The sequence below is a fragment of the Typopeltis vanoorti genome, chromosome 12 (genome assembly GCF_054136105.1).
Source record: "Typopeltis vanoorti isolate ZY-2024b chromosome 12, IOZ_Tvanoo_1.0, whole genome shotgun sequence".
In the NCBI taxonomy this organism is placed as follows: Eukaryota; Metazoa; Arthropoda; class Arachnida; order Uropygi; family Thelyphonidae; genus Typopeltis; species Typopeltis vanoorti.
This window is the reverse complement of record NC_143560.1, coordinates 80,961,017-80,976,804: the sequence shown is the minus strand read 5'-3', so window position 1 is coordinate 80,976,804 and position 15,788 is coordinate 80,961,017. Positions and strand designations below refer to the sequence as shown.

Here is a 15,788-nt window from a genome sequence, read left to right as displayed (position 1 = left end):
GTTCTTCTTACCGGATGGATGCCCACCTGCTTGTTTCTCCGAATCAGGCAAGTTTACAGGAACAAGGTACTCTATTTACACCAGGCACTGAAAGAGAAGGCAGCTGGTCGTTAGTGGAGCAGATAAGGTAGCTTCTTTATGGTGGGGCTTAAAAGCTGTATGGAGGTTGTACTTTTTTAATGATCTGGCTATTTTTTCTGAAGTACCACTGATGTAAGGAATGGTGGTAGCATTTCTGAAGAGATGGTTGGAGAATGGGGTAGGACTTGATTATTTTTTTAATTCTGTAGTCATTATAGCCATTGGAGAGGAGGGTGTTATGTATATATTTGAGTTCGGCAGAAAGGGCAGTTTTACTGGAACAAAGATTGTGGGCCCTATTGGTCAGAGTTTTAGTAATGCCATATTGCTGATAGGGGATAGTGGTGGTGGAAGAGTTTGTGAATGTATCTGCCTGTATGAGTAGGTTTTCTATATACAGAGAAAGAAAGGTTACACTTAGGAAGGCGTGTTACTAAGTTGCCTAGGAAGGGTAAGCTATTGTTATTTTCCTTTTCTATCGTAAACTGGATTCTTGGATGTAGACTATTGAGGTAATTGAGGAAGGAATCTAATGTGTCTGGACAATGAGGCCAAATAGAGAACACATCATCTACATATCTTAGCCAGATAGGTTTTAGAGGGGGGAAGAGTCAATGGCTCGATTTTCAAAATTTTCCATGTAATAATTGGTGAAAGGGGGGAACCCATGACAGTTCCTTCTATCTGTTTATAGATTTTGTTCTTCCAGGAGAAATAACCAGAGTTGATGGCAAAGGAAAAAAAAGCTCTAAGATATCAGAAGGAAAATCGTATTTTAAGAGTGTTAAGGTGTCAATTAGAGGAATATTTGTAAACAAAGAGATGATATCAAAGCTGACCAATATATCTGTATTATTTAAAGTAAGATTTTCAATTAAGTTTTTAAAATGGGTGGAGTTTTTTACATAAGATGAGGAGGGGGGTCAAAGAGTTATCTATCTGCTTTGATAATTTGTAGCAAGGTGCATTGGTGGCATCTACTACAGGTCTTAGGGGAGAATTAGGTTTGTGCATTTTGGGTAAACCGTATATCCGGGGGTGGGGACGAGAACAGAATGGTTTGAATTTTTTTTGTAATGTCAGGAGGCCAGGAAGAAACTTTAAAGTAGGTTTTTAATTTTTTAACTTTTAAGTTTTTGTGGGATTGTGTTCCAGAGGTATATAGGTAGCACGATCTCAGAGAATAATATCCATTTTCCGAGATTATATTCTGAGGCGTTGAGAACAACAGTGGCATTACCCTTATCAGCTCTGGTGATGACAACACTTTTTTCCTTCTGTAATTTTTTGAGGGTAGAGAGTTGACTGGGAGATAACTTAACTTAAGGAGGTGAAGAAAGAGAAAGAATGTTAGTTACGTCAGGTCTGATGTTATTGGCTGTTTCTGGAGCTAAGTGACAGATTCCACGTTCGATGTTGTACATAATATTCAATACCGGATCTTCAATAGGTGCGACAGCAAAATTGTGTCCGAGGCTCAGGTCACTAACGGCATCTTTGCTAAGTCATTTAGAAGATATGTTGACTACTGTATGGAGCGGTTAAACTTCAGGTAGCGGTTTATATTTGCAAAGGTTATTGAACTTTTTGATGTGCTTATTTTTTATTTTCTGGAACAGCCAATAACATCAGACGTGATGTAGCTAACATTCTCTCCGGTTCTTTACCTACTAAAGTTAATTTATCTTCCAGTCAACTCTCTACCCTCAAAAAACGGAAAGGAAAAAGATTTTCACCACCAGACCTAATAAGGGTAATGCCACTGTTGTTCTCAACGCTTCACAATATAATCGGAAAACGGATATTATTCTCCGTGATCGTGCTACCTACATACCACTGGAACACAATCCCACAAAAACTCAAGCTAAAAAATTAAAAAAAACCTACTTTAAAAAGTTTCTTCATGGCTTCCTGACATTACAAAAAAACTCAAACCATTCTGTTCACTTCCCCCCCCCCCCCCGCGGATGTACGGTTTACCCAAAACCGACAAACCTAATTCTCCCCTAAGACCTGTAGTAGATGCCACCAATGCACCTTGCTACAAATTATCAAAGCAGCTAGCTAACTCTTTGATCTCCCCCCTCACTGGTGTTACCTCATCTTATGTAAAAAAAAAACTCCACCCATTTTAAAAACTTGATTGAAAATTTTACTTCAAATAATACAGATACATTGGTCAGCTTTGACATCATCTCTTTGTTTACAAATATTCCCCTAATTGACACCTTAACACTCTTAAAAAACGTTTTTCCTTCTGATATCTTAGAGCTTTGCCATCAAATCTGGTTATTTCTCTTGGAAGAACAAAATCCATCAACAGATAAAGGGAACTGCCATGGGTTCCACTGTTATGTCTTTGTTTTCTTAAATATTTTGCCTCTATTGTTCTCCTTGTGCCTACTGAGATCTGGCTTCTGAACTGACTTTCTGGGGCCGTTTCTCTTTTGGAGCTCTGACGAAATTTATTTCTTTATGCTGTGCCAGGCAGAACTCTAGGCTTCCCAGAATTCAAGCAATACCTTATACAGATTAAGCAGTTAGGTAGATTGAGTTCTCAGTATACAGTCATGGCCTTGACAATTCCCCTTTTTCCCTTTAAACATAGGTTCGATATTTTCGTGAGCGGTAAAATTCAATCTCTTACTCAGACAAACTCAGGTATACATGGGAAAACACATTTATTATTTATCTAAGAACAATACAATTTAAACAACACATATAATCCAGGTTAATACTAAAATACACGCAAAGCAGGGCAATAATAATCAAGCAGACAGGCTATTCAAACACACACACTCATGTGAATTTTATGTTCATCTATATCACAAACATGGATGTCGGTATTAAATTAGATTACTGCTACTAACCACCCATACACATTAAACTTGGTCTAGACAACTTATGAACGTAGACTACCAGTCCAATTCGATTTTTACATAACACAGGAAGCTGTCTCGAAAACACATAAAAGGGAAGATTTGTACATTACCACCGTGTTAGATGTTTTCTCGATCCTTCTGTCTCTTCTTTGTTATAGATTGTTCCTCCGTAGTCACGTGCTCATCCCGAATTAGCCACTTGTTTCTTCTGGGCTTACGAACTTTTCGCGTTGCAGCTTCTAACACGATTTACCTTCAAATGAATCCTTTGCTACTTTCTCATCAGTTAGATCCACACCGATGATCTAAAACTCGAACACTACCTTCATCTCGTACTATATTTTCTTCGATTCGCGTCGCTCAGCAACGGAAAACGCTGTCGATTTGCTGTCTTCCCAAGTATTGTCGGGTATCAGGCATGCTGATCCGCTCGGGAACTTCGAGCAGGAGACCCACGGGGTGAGCACACGCGACCGGTGAACACCACAGGAACCAGAAGAAAAATGTAAAGGGAAGCAAAGAGAAACCCCCTCTCAACGATGTGAATCCGTTTTAAACCCCATTATAGCGCCCTCTTTCCGCACTCCAAACTTGTCAACGACGCTCTCCCATTTGCTGTCACCGAGTGACGTTCACTCCTTGCTGTACGCGCATCGCTTTTTTCGGGGAACGAGAATTTCTTGCGCCTTCCACGAATGCCTTCTCATCGCTCGTTACGTCATTTTTGGTGATCAAACTGCAACCTTTAAACTTTCGTTCTCACGATGATACACGACTTTATACATAGCATATTTTAACATTGATGTTTTTGACAAATTAAGATTCCATATATTTTTAACAATAACCTTAAATATAGTACAATTTAATATTTATTTCTTCCTTCGATTTCATTTTAATTTAAGATTCAACCTCTTCTTTTTTTTTATTTTAATTCATTTTTAAGCAAAGTTAATATTTGCATCTTCACATATTATATCTGTTTTGCGAACAGTACAAGTGTGCTTTTGCTTGATATTGTTCTCTTGTTAAATCTTGAATAGAGCAGTTCTATTCTTGATAGAGCCATTATTCAAGATCTAACAGCCCCTCTTGCCAATTATTACATCAAAAATTTTGAAAAACGAGCCACTGACTCTTCCCCTCTAAAACCTTCTATCTGGCTAAGATATGTAGATGATGTGTTCTCTATTTGGCCTCATGGCCCAGACACATTAGATTCCTTCCTCAGTCACCTCAGTAGTCTACATCCACGAATCCAGTTTATGATGGAGAAGGAAAATAACAATAGTTTACTCTTTCTAGACACCTTAGTAACACGCCTTCCTGATGGTAACCTTTTTCTGTATATAGAAAACCTATTCATACAGGCAGATACATTCACAAACTCTCCCACCACCACTACCCCTCCCAGCAATATGGCATTATTAAAACTCTGACCAATAGGACTCACAATCTTTGTTCCTGTAAAACTGCCATTTCAACCGAACTCAAACACATAAACAACACTTTCCTTTCCAAGGGCTATAATGACTACAGAATTAAAAAAATAATCAAGTCCTACTCCATTCTCCGACCATCTCTTCAGAAATGCTACCACCATTCCTTACATCCGTTACTTCAGAAAAAATAGCCAGATCATTAAAAAAAATACAACCTCCGTAAAGCTTTTAAGCCACACCATAAACTTGCTACCCTTATCTGCTCCACTAAGCTTCCTCCTCTTTCTGCGCTTGGCATATATAGAGTACCTTGTTCCTGTAATCTTGCCTACTTCGGACAAACAGGCAGGTCAGTATCCATCCGGTTAGAAGAACACAGTTCTTACATCTGCAAACACGGTTATGGTCAATCTGGCCTTGCAGACCATGTTTTGGATACATCCCACAGGATGTATCCAAAACAAAATACCATGCTCCACCACAGTAAATTCAAAAAAGAATGACTATTCTTTGAATCTGCACTCAGGAATCAACCTAATTTATACAAATACGGTTGCATTAAACTTCCCAAAATTTGGGAAACATTAATTATCAGAGATTCCTCTTTAGATCCCAGGCCACCTGCAAATGCCCATAGAGGGCGCACCACCTAGATAGGACTTTAGTTTCACTCTGTATTTTATTCTATTGTTTTGCTTGAATTTCCATTTGACTAAGCGGAACTCGCGTTTGAGTTAAGTATCCCAATCCATATGGATAATAGATGGCCTGGTTGGCCGAGTGGTTAGCTTCTCCGCTCTCCAGCCAAAAGGCTGCGGGTTCGAATCCCGCCCACGGCGGGATTCGAACCCGCATGTTGTGATTGTCTGTGAAAATAGCTTGCACACCACGGCGCTTGGCCGCACCAAGGAAGACTTGGTTTCGAGTCTAGTCGGCGACTAGAGGAAATTTTTCTAAGCCTTTTTTCGACCGGTTCCCGAGTTAGTCGATCTCTGGCACGGGCAAGCGAGTTTTTCCTCCCGGAAACTCGGGTTTTTCGTCCCGTAAACTCAAGAAAATCGACCGTAGAACCCACATTCATTTCAGACATTAAATATATTGTGTTAGGGACCAGGAGATGGCGGCACATTTGATCCGTCTCTCTTCACTGTGTACTGCTTAATTAGTGATAGCCTTGGGCCATCTATCTCTGATTGGTACCAGTGGAGATTGAACTGCCCACTCAGTCTCCAAAAGTTAGATAGGGCTAAATGGCCTCGCCTACTCCCGTATACGGGAATAAAAAGGCGTTAGCTGATTTTTTTTTTAAAAATAATTTTAGTAATATTTTTAAAATAATTTTAATCATTTAGTTTAATAATATATTTTTGCTAGCTTTTATGAGGATATCTTTTGTTGGACTGTTAGAGAGCTGCACTATGATGGGGGGGGGAGATCGGGAAAAACCCTCTCTTTTCCTTCTTTGATGTAATCAATGAACCGACTGGTTATCTTTTAGTTCTACGGGATCGCCAATTTGCTGGCTCATTTGAATTACTGTGTCGTTTAATGTTCCGTCGTAATTTCTGGGAGATCATTTTTAATGCTGTTGTTGGTATAGCAGTTTGTAATATTGTTTTGGAGAATTTAGTTCTCGCCGTAGTTCTGTAGTCTCTTTAATTAAGTAATGCTATCCCTTCGTTAGCACTTTAATGCTTTTTAATTTCACTGTTGGTGTGCAATGTCTCTTCTACAGAACTGTTATTAAATTGAATAAATTCCCCATATTGATTAATTTCTTTTCACTAATTTGTGCAGTATGTTTTTCGAATAGTTCTCTAGTTAAGTAGTCTTTTAAGTTTTGTGATCTATTTTCTCGTAGTGGATTAACCTGTGTTTACATTATTGTATTCTGCTGTTGGCAGTTTCGTGCTTGGTGTTGTTTACTTAATTAGCTGTTTACCACCAGCTGTTGTTTGTCGTGTTGACTATTTGCCGCATGCCGTTAAAGGTGACATGCCTTTGTTTTCTCTTGAATCTGGACACCTCCATTCGTCACGCTTCGCATTCGATTTTCGTTGTTATGTAGCTTCGAACTTCCCAAACAGAGGTAATACATATTTCTCGCAGTTCTGGCATGTTAGTTTTCTTCTCGGGTTAAGTTTACTGGCATTTGCCTATCCAGGTGTGACTGCTAAAATGGCTACTTCCTTTGTTCTCCTGTCACGTCTTTGACCACCATATGCTTCAAGCTTTGAAAACTTATGACTTACTTGTCGCTTAACAGACACTTACAGGTTTTACAATAATATCACAATATCGACTTGACGAATGGCATTCATACACTTTAAATTTTAATCCTCAAGTAAAAACTATAACTAATAATAATAATTTTTTTTTCAATGTCAAATAATACTTTATTATCTGTCAAATAAATTACATACATATACATACAATTTATATAATACATATAATACACATATTTATATAATACATACAATTTAAGAGCTAATACTACAATTTTTCACATGTGGTTTAATTCAGTTTCCAGTTGATCTTCATGCTTTGTACAGTGTGCAAGTCATGTGGTACAACAATTCACGTGTTATTAGCAGTAGTAACAATTTTGGTAATACTTTAGAATCAATTATACTTTAATTACACAAGATAGATTACACGATTATCTATATAATTTTTTTCTGTACAGAATGCTAGGAAATTATCGAAGCTTAGCAGAGCTTATTTGAGGTAGAAAATAGATGGCAGTGGTTTTTTGTTTCTATAACCGCGGCAAGCCAGGTGCTGATTTTACTGTTTGTAGGTAGGTGCTTAGAACTACTGCTTGTGCACGGTTTAAATTTTTTGCAAGTGGGGTTGAATTTGAGGATGACGTATTTGTGAGAGGGGTTAGTTATAGGTATTGTCTCTCTCTCTCTCTCTCTGTGTGTGTGTGTGTGTGTGTGTGTGTGTGTGTGTGTGTGTGTGTGTGTGTGTGTGTGTGTGTGTGTGTGTGTGTGTGTGTGTGTGTGTGTGTGTGTGTGTGTGTGTGTGTGTGTGTGTGTGTGTGTGTGTGTGTGTGTGTGTGACTGAGACAGAGAGAGAAAGATGGATTTCTCTAACTTTCATTCTCGCTATAATATTTATATGGCGCCGGTTTCAGCTCCTTGTCTGTCGTCGAACAGCAGCTTGTTTATCATGTCAGGTATGTAGAAGTTTCGGGTGGCTTTCCGTAGCGATTATTGTACTTATATGTTATGTAATTTGTTGACTGTCTCTCTTCACTGTGTACCGCTTAATTAGTGATAACATTGGGCCATCTATCTCTGATTGGTACCAGTGGAGATTGAACTGCCCACTCAGTCTCCAAAATTTCGATAGGGCTAAATAGCCTCGCCTACTCCCCGCATACGGGAATAAAACGGCGTTAGCTGATTTTTTTTTTTTTCAAAATTTACATTTGTTACTTCTTTTGTTAGAAGTATGGAATGCATTCATTTCACTCTTTCACAATACATATTTTAATCTGTAATAATATTTTTTTTAAAATAAAATAACTATAATATTCATATTGATGTTCCAGAATAGTTACACTTTTTTTAACACCTTGGTACAAAGATTTCACTTCTAAGTACTTTGTTTTTTGTTATAGTGAGTAAAATTAATGCATGCAGTTATTATTATTATTAGTATTAATAATAGCTTTTTTAAAGCAGTTATTTTACCTTTGTGATAAGAATGAAATCAGGCAATCCCTTCATACCCTATATAGTTTTTGGAGACTGAGTGGGCAGTTCAATCTCCACCGGTAACCAATCAGAGATAGCTGGCTCATATCTATCACTGATCATAGCAGCCACCGATGAAGAGGCTGGCAAACAAGTGCTGCCATCTCTTGGTACCTAAACCTAACAAGATATGTCACTGTCTGAAATTATGTGGGTACTATGGTCGATTTTCTTGCGTTTACGGGATGAAAAACCAGCCTGTCCGTGCCACAGATCAACTGACTAGGGAACCGGTTTCTAGAAAGGCTTAGAAAAAGTTCCTGCAGTCAGCCACTAGACTTGAACTTAAGTTAAACTTCGAGCGACCAAGCGCAGAGGATGCAAGTGTCACTTTCACCGAGCTACACAGGCCTATGTGATGATGATGATTTTTTTAAATTATAAATAATATTCTTATGTCGTACCATCATTTTTTATTTTGGTTGAATTATAATTGAAGGAAGTTCAGGAAGATGGTTTAATGTTAAATCGGGTGATAGACAAGGATGTACATTATCCCCTCTGTTATTCATTATCTATATGGATCACATTATGAAGGAAAGTGGTATTAAACATGATATCAAAACTGGAGATGTTAATGTCAGCTCTCTGCTTTATGCGGACGATGTTATACTTCTAAATAAATCCGCTACAAGTCTGCAAGATTCTCTGACTAAATTGAATAGCTGTTGTAATAGATATGGTATGAAGGTCAGCAATAAAAAGACAAAGACAATGAAAATAGGCAAAATCATTAAAAATGTCAACTGCGTTGTGAACGGAGAACCTGCGGAACAAGTAAAACATTTCAGCTACTTAGGCACGAATTTTACTGAAGATGGTAAATTAAATATAGAAATAGACAACAGAATCAGCAAAGCTGGTATGGTGGGAAGTCAATTGAATAAATTCATATGGAATAAGAGAGAAATTAGTCGTAACTCTAAATTAGCTGTATACAAGTCAGTGTTCAAACCAGTTTTAACTTATGGATCTGAGAGCTGGGTCAGAAGTAAAATACTTGACCAAAGACTAGAGACCGCAGATATGAGAGTCCTTAGAAAGATTATAGGCGTGAACAGATGGCATCAATGGTAATATCATATTAAGAACGAGGATATTAGGAAAGAACTTGTCATTGTCAGCATCCAGGAATGCGTTAGCAGAGCTAATCTCAGGTGGAATGGTCACTTAAACAGAATGGGCGAAGAAAGATTAGCAAAACAAGTGTTCTCTGCTAGGTAGGCAGTAAAACGACCCAGAGGAAGACCAAGATATAGGTGGTTTGAAACGATACAAAGTACCTTAGACGATAGAAATATAAGATCTGATAATGTTGGAGTCTTGAGAAGTAACAGACTGGTTTGGAGGAAAATTGTAGATAGGAAGTTAGTAATGATGCAATTTTTTTTCATATAGTACTATCATATCCTGTACACCCCTTGAGGGTACATGGCAGGAATTTGATGATGATGATGATATTTTTATTCATTGTTAGGATATTTACACATATGTACAATAGTCATGTTGAGTATAATTTTACAAAATTTTTCTACATTGGATTTCAGTTAATAATTTTCAAAACACTCTTTGCCTCTGTATTATGCATTTAGCACACATGTTCTAATATTGACAGTGATGATTATATAGAATTTTTTTATTGAATAAGTAATATAATAATTATAATTTGATAGCATTTCTGATTTTTTCCTCGAACCTTTGCAGAGCTTATCTGAGGAAGATAATAGATAGTGGTTTCGTGGTTATGTTTCTATACTGGTCGCAAGCCAGGTCTTGATTTTACTGTTTGTTGGTACGTGCTTGGAAGGCATCAACTGCTATTACACAGTTTAACGTTTTTTGCAAGTAGGGTTGAATTTGGACATGGTGTGTTTGTTTGTGTCCTTGTAGTGGTGTTTTTGAGAGGGGGTTTGTCATAGGATTTGTTTGTATGTGTGAGTCAGGGAGAGAGAGAGAAACGGGAATTTCTCTCATTTTCATTCTCGCTATAATATTTATATAGCGCTTGTTTCAGCTCTCTGTATGTCCCAAGGTTTCTGTCGTAGAACAGCAGTTTGGTTATCACATCAGGTACTTAGAAGTTTCGGTTGGCTTTTCCGTAGTGATTGTTGTATTTATGTTATATAATTTGTGTGGTCTTGTTATCTGGTATGTTGTACTGGTTACTGTATATTTTGGGCTATAGTAATGTTTTAACATGACTGTGTAGTGGCATAAGTGTTTCGCCTTAAATATTTTGTGTTCTGTATGTGCTGCCTGCATAAGTGTGAGTTGTTCCCAGAATATCAGTTTTACAATTTTATCTTGCAACCATTGTAACCTGTTAAGTCTATAGTCCGCACAGAATGCATATGATGTGATTGTGTATCTTATAATGTTTTCACATAATGCTTTATAGATTAATATTTTTATGTGTCGGGGCTGTCTTTTAATCAGTATAGTTCGCTTGCTTTTATCCTAAGCTTGGTTTTTGTCTCCCGGAAACTTGGGTTTTTCGTCCTGTAAACTCAAGAAAATCGACCGTAGAACCCACATTATTTCAGACATTAAATATATTGTGTTAGGGTTAAGGACCACGAGATGGCGGCACATTTGAGCCGTCTCTCTTCACTGCGTACCGCTTAATTAGTGATAGCTTTGGGCCATCTGTCTCTGATTGGGTACCATTGGAGATTAAACTGCCCACTCTGTCTCCAAAAGTTAGATAGGGCTAAATGGCCTCGCCTACTCCCGTATACTGGAATAAAAAGGCATTAGCTGATTTTTTTTTTAAATAATAATAATTTTTAAAATCATTATTGACTTTATTTTATTTTATTTTTTTTTTATTGACTTTATTATTCACACTTACTTATTTACATGGTGGAGCCTGTGTAGCTCAGTGGATGTGGCGTTTGCCCACCACGGCGCTTAGCCGCACGAACGAAGCCTTGGTTTCAAGTCTAGTCGGCGCTAGAGGAAATTTTTCTAAGCCTTTTTTCGACCGGTTCCCGAGTTAGTCCATCTCTGGCACGGGCAAGCAGGTTTTTCCTCCCGGAAACTCGGGTTTTTCGTCCTGTAAACTCAAGAAAATCGACCGTGGAACCCACATTATTTTCAGACATTAAATATATTGTGTTAGGGTTAGGGACCACGAGATGGCAGCACATTTGAGCCGTCTCTCTTCACTGTGTACCGCTTAATTAGTGATAGCCTTGGGCCATCTATCTCTGATTGGTACCAGTGGAGATTTAACTGCCCAATCAGTCTCCAAAAGTTAGATAGGGCTAAATGGCCTCGCCTACTCCCCGTATACGGAAATAAAAAAGGCGTTAGCTGATTTTTTTTAATTATTTACATTATATACCTGTGTGCATATCACAATACAAGTACTCTCACATAAGTTACATCTACATAGTAATCTTATGAACAGTGAAACTTGACAATTTTATAATTCTCTACTTATTATCTGTACAATTTAATACAATAATTTTGTATTACTTTACTTTCGTTTTTATTACCTCTCAGGGAAATGATATATATATATATAATAATTAGGCAACAGTACAATAATTCCTTACGTTATATACTTTGCACAATATGGAATTCATATAACAGAATAATAAAATTCACAATGACCCTTTGCAAATATAGATCACAGTTAATTTTCCAGCAAAGGTTGGTCGATTGGCAGAGCCTTTCTACTAATGGATCGCAAAACGTTAAGCAAGTTTGAACGCGGTTAGTAATTGGAAGGAGATATCTTTCGACGCTGATGAGACACTCTCCCTTGATGAGGCTTTGGACTCTCTGGAGGTATCACATAATAATAATAATATGATTACATGCTTCACTTTGCACTTTATTTTTTATATATATTTCTCTTTTTCGTTTTCAATCTACCTGTTTAACTGAATTGCGCTCTTGTAGTACGGATAGAACAAAAAATTAATTTAAGAAAAAGTTTTTTTTTTTAATTTAGTTTCAGAGCTGAGCCTGTGTAGCTCAGTGGATGTGGCGTTTGCATACCACGGCGCTTGGCCGCACGAAGGAAGACTTGGTTTCAAGTCTAGTCGGCGCTAGAGGAAATTTTTCTAAGCCTTTTTTTCGACCGGTTCCCGAGTTAGTCGATCTCTGGCACGGGCAAGCGGGTTTTTCCTCCCGGAAACTCGGGTTTTTCGTCCCGTAAACTCAAGAAAATCGACCGTAGAACCCACATTCATTTCAGACATTAAATATATTGTGTTAGGGTTAGGGACCACGAGATGGCAGCACATTTGAGCCGTCTCTCTTCACTGTGTACCGCTTAATTAGTGATAGCCTTGGGCCATCTATCTCTGATTGGTACCAGTGGAGATTGAACTGCCCACTCAGTCTCCAAAAGTTAGATAGGGCTAAATGGTCTCGCCTACTCCCGTATACGGGAATAAAAAGGCGTTAGCTGATTTTTTTTTTTTTTGATAGTTTCAGAGCTTGTGTAGTTCAGTTGAAGTGGGGTTTGCACTCTACAGCACTTGATCATCCGAAACCTGAGATCGAATCCAGTTGCCAAAGGAGGAGCATTTTTTAATTTAGTAGATCTCTCATGCGGCTAGGCGGATTTTTCCCCCCGTAAACTCTAAAAAATCGTCCACAGAATCTACACTATCACAGTCAATAAATATAGTGTTAGGATTAGGGAACACGAGATGGCGGCACTTATCAATCGCCTCTCTTCACCGCCAGCTAATAGGCCTCTGGTAGAGATCGAACTTTCCCTCAACCTCTAAAAAGATAGATAGACCTAAAACCGCCTCGCCTGCTCCCTGTAAGAGAATCAAATGCGTTTATTTTTTGTTTTTTAATTATAGTTTCAATCTGTTAAAAGAGTAATAATTTCTTGATATTTGTTGGCCGAAAATGATTACAGTTCTTGCACTTGAAAATCTGACATTTCTGGAAATCAGTGATTCCTAGATTTTTTACTATACCAGTACTTCTAAATTTTTTTTGATATATCAAAGAACACTTATTTTATGTAAAGATAGACATGTTCACACAAATTCTAAATTTCAATTAATGGTATTAATATTCACATATATTCGAGTGTTCCATTGACCCTACAAGTTAAAAAATGCGCATTGAGCACGTGATACTTGTTAGTGCGGCTGTCACATTGTGATTTGTCAAAGTCGTTATAGAGCGATAGACAATCTCCCCCTCCTAAAAGTAGAGTTGGATATCCGACAATTTTTCAAAAAACTGACTGAATTCCCCTTCATTTTTTGTGCTTGAGATAATGTAAAATATTTTACTGCAATTTTTTCTTATGTATTTCTTGCAGAACACATGGAGATATCTTAAAGATTGTTAGTAGCGCTTTTTGTCCCAGAACTCGGATTTCTCATCCCACATACAGGCAAATCGGCATCAAAACACATGTAATTTACAGAAAAAAAATGCTGTTGGTGGTGTTGTTGGGCGATATATGGCGTAGTTGTTGCTTAGAGAATTAAGTAGTAGGGGAGATGGCGATAAGTAGTTGAGTAGAGTGCCCTCCCTTGATGAGTCCTTGGACTTTTGGAGGTGTCACGTTGTAATAGTTATAGTAGTAGTAATAGTAAAACAGTTTGGGAATGACTACTTGTATGTTACCTCGATTACCATTACAACACCTCGTTGAGGTTTTGCGATACTTTATCTTGCAGAGTTACAAACTCTTTTACTACAACATCTTAGGTATGAATAAAAATAAATAAAATAAATAAACTAACGTCTTTTTATTCTCTTATAGGGAGTAGGCCTTTTAACCATATCTAGCTTTTAGAGACTGAGTGGGCAGTTCAGTCTCCACTGGTAGTCAATCAGAGATGGTGGGGTCTTGCTAGGTCTTCGAGCGATCACTAATTATAAGCGGCAATCGATGAAGTGACAGGAAAAAAACAAGTGCTTCTATGTCTTAGTACCCAACCTTACAAGAATATGTTGCTGTTTGAAATAACGTCAGTTCTACCGCCGTTTTCTCGAGTTTACAACGAAAAACCAGTTTACCCGCTCCAGAGATCGACTATCTCGGGAAACGGTCGAAGAAAGGCTTAGAGAAGTTCCTCTATTCGGTGACTAGACTTCTACTTAAGTCTATCTTCCAGGACTTAGTGCAGAGGATAAAAGGACCACTTCTGCTGAGCTACATAGGTTATACAACTTATGTAATATTATTTAAATATTACATTTGGATCATTCTGTTATTTAAGTCATAAGCATTTGTTCGTGTTTATATGCCTCCAGAAAGCTCAGTCATTGAGAAGGAATTTTTAACCTCATAGGGTTTCGACTTTATCCCTGTGGAGAAGCAAGATACCCAAATAGCCCACGTCAGTAAAACGTTAATTTAAAACACACTAATTAAACATGAACAGAAACCTTCTGGATAAAGTTATTTATTGGAAGTTTTTTCCACTTGGCTAGAATATAATAAATTTTATTTAATCCTTTATCCAAGTTTAAGCAAACAAAGTTTGCGCCTGAAGTATCTTCAGGACTGAGGCAACTCGTGGTAAAGGTGGACCAAGCTCTCATCACTCCTTATATTAGTATCTCCCATATGAGAGCTTGGTCTACCTTTACATGAGTTGCCTCTGTCCTGAAGATACTTCAGGCCCAAAATTTGTTTGATTATACTTGGATAAAGGATTAAACAACTAAATTTATTATAGTCTAACCAACTGGAAAAAACTTCCAACATCTTTCTCTAAATCCAGAGTAATTTAATAATAAGGTGTGACACCTTTTGGCAACTCGTATAAGTAAATATGACTTCTCCATTGCTTCCATCTTAGTATCACCATCTCTGGGTCTGGCTCCCACTGACGAGACCTACCTAACTCCAGTGTTGAATGTGGGAGCCCTATGATCCTTGTTAAAACTTCATAGTTTCAAAAAATTGGCTTTGAAATTATGGCTGTTTTTTAGTAAGAGAGCAATATTTATATATTGACTTATTATCCGCTCCTCTCTATTTATTTTGAACACCAGGTGGTGATTTAAGCTTACCTTCAAATGTGCTCATCCAAAGTTTCGTGTTAACTTTGGGATGAATGTTGGTATTTATTTGAGTATATTATAAAAACAATTTAGAGTTTGTGTCATTAAAAAAAAAAAAAAAAATTACAAGGATGACTGCCTTTGAAGGTGATTAATATGCATTTATCATACTTTTTTATTTTTTAGGTTTTGATATCGTTATTTAGTTGGATTTTTCTGCTCGTTAAGTTGTTATTGGAAATCATATGTTGTATGTATGTGTGTGTGTACTGGAAATCGTGTAACAGCTTTTAATTTTTCCGAAAAAAGTTACTTTTTAATTTGCAGCTGCTAAAGTCAAAGAAGGAATGCGGGGAGAGGGGGGGGGGAATAACGCCTCCGTAACACCTTTGAATGGACGGGTTGCATCGTTCTTGTATTCTGACTCCATGGAGATACCGTTATAATAATAATATACACCACCACATCAAATCTAACTTGTTTTAAATGTTTCTGTTTGTGTCGTTCTTCCAAGTCTTGGGTTCGATTCTCTTCATGACTAGAGGAATCTTTATCTAGCTTTTTCGAAGTGAAGTTGAATTTTCCGGTCTTATATAACAGTTTTTTTTTTTTTTTCTCCC

At 37.5% G+C, this 15,788-nt stretch overlaps 1 protein-coding gene across 1 annotated transcript in view; it reads left to right on the top strand.

Moving 5' to 3' along the window:
* Positions 1 to 15,171: 15,171 nt before the first annotated feature.
* Ddx1 (ATP-dependent RNA helicase Ddx1) overlaps positions 15,172 to 15,788 on the top strand; it is a 336,696-nt gene continuing 336,079 nt past the window's right edge. Inside the window, exon 1 of the mRNA XM_090401751.1 lies at positions 15,172 to 15,315. Coding sequence (XP_090257877.1) covers positions 15,300 to 15,315 — 16 coding nt within the window. The 5' untranslated portion in view covers positions 15,172 to 15,299. The remainder of the gene's footprint in view (positions 15,316 to 15,788) is intronic.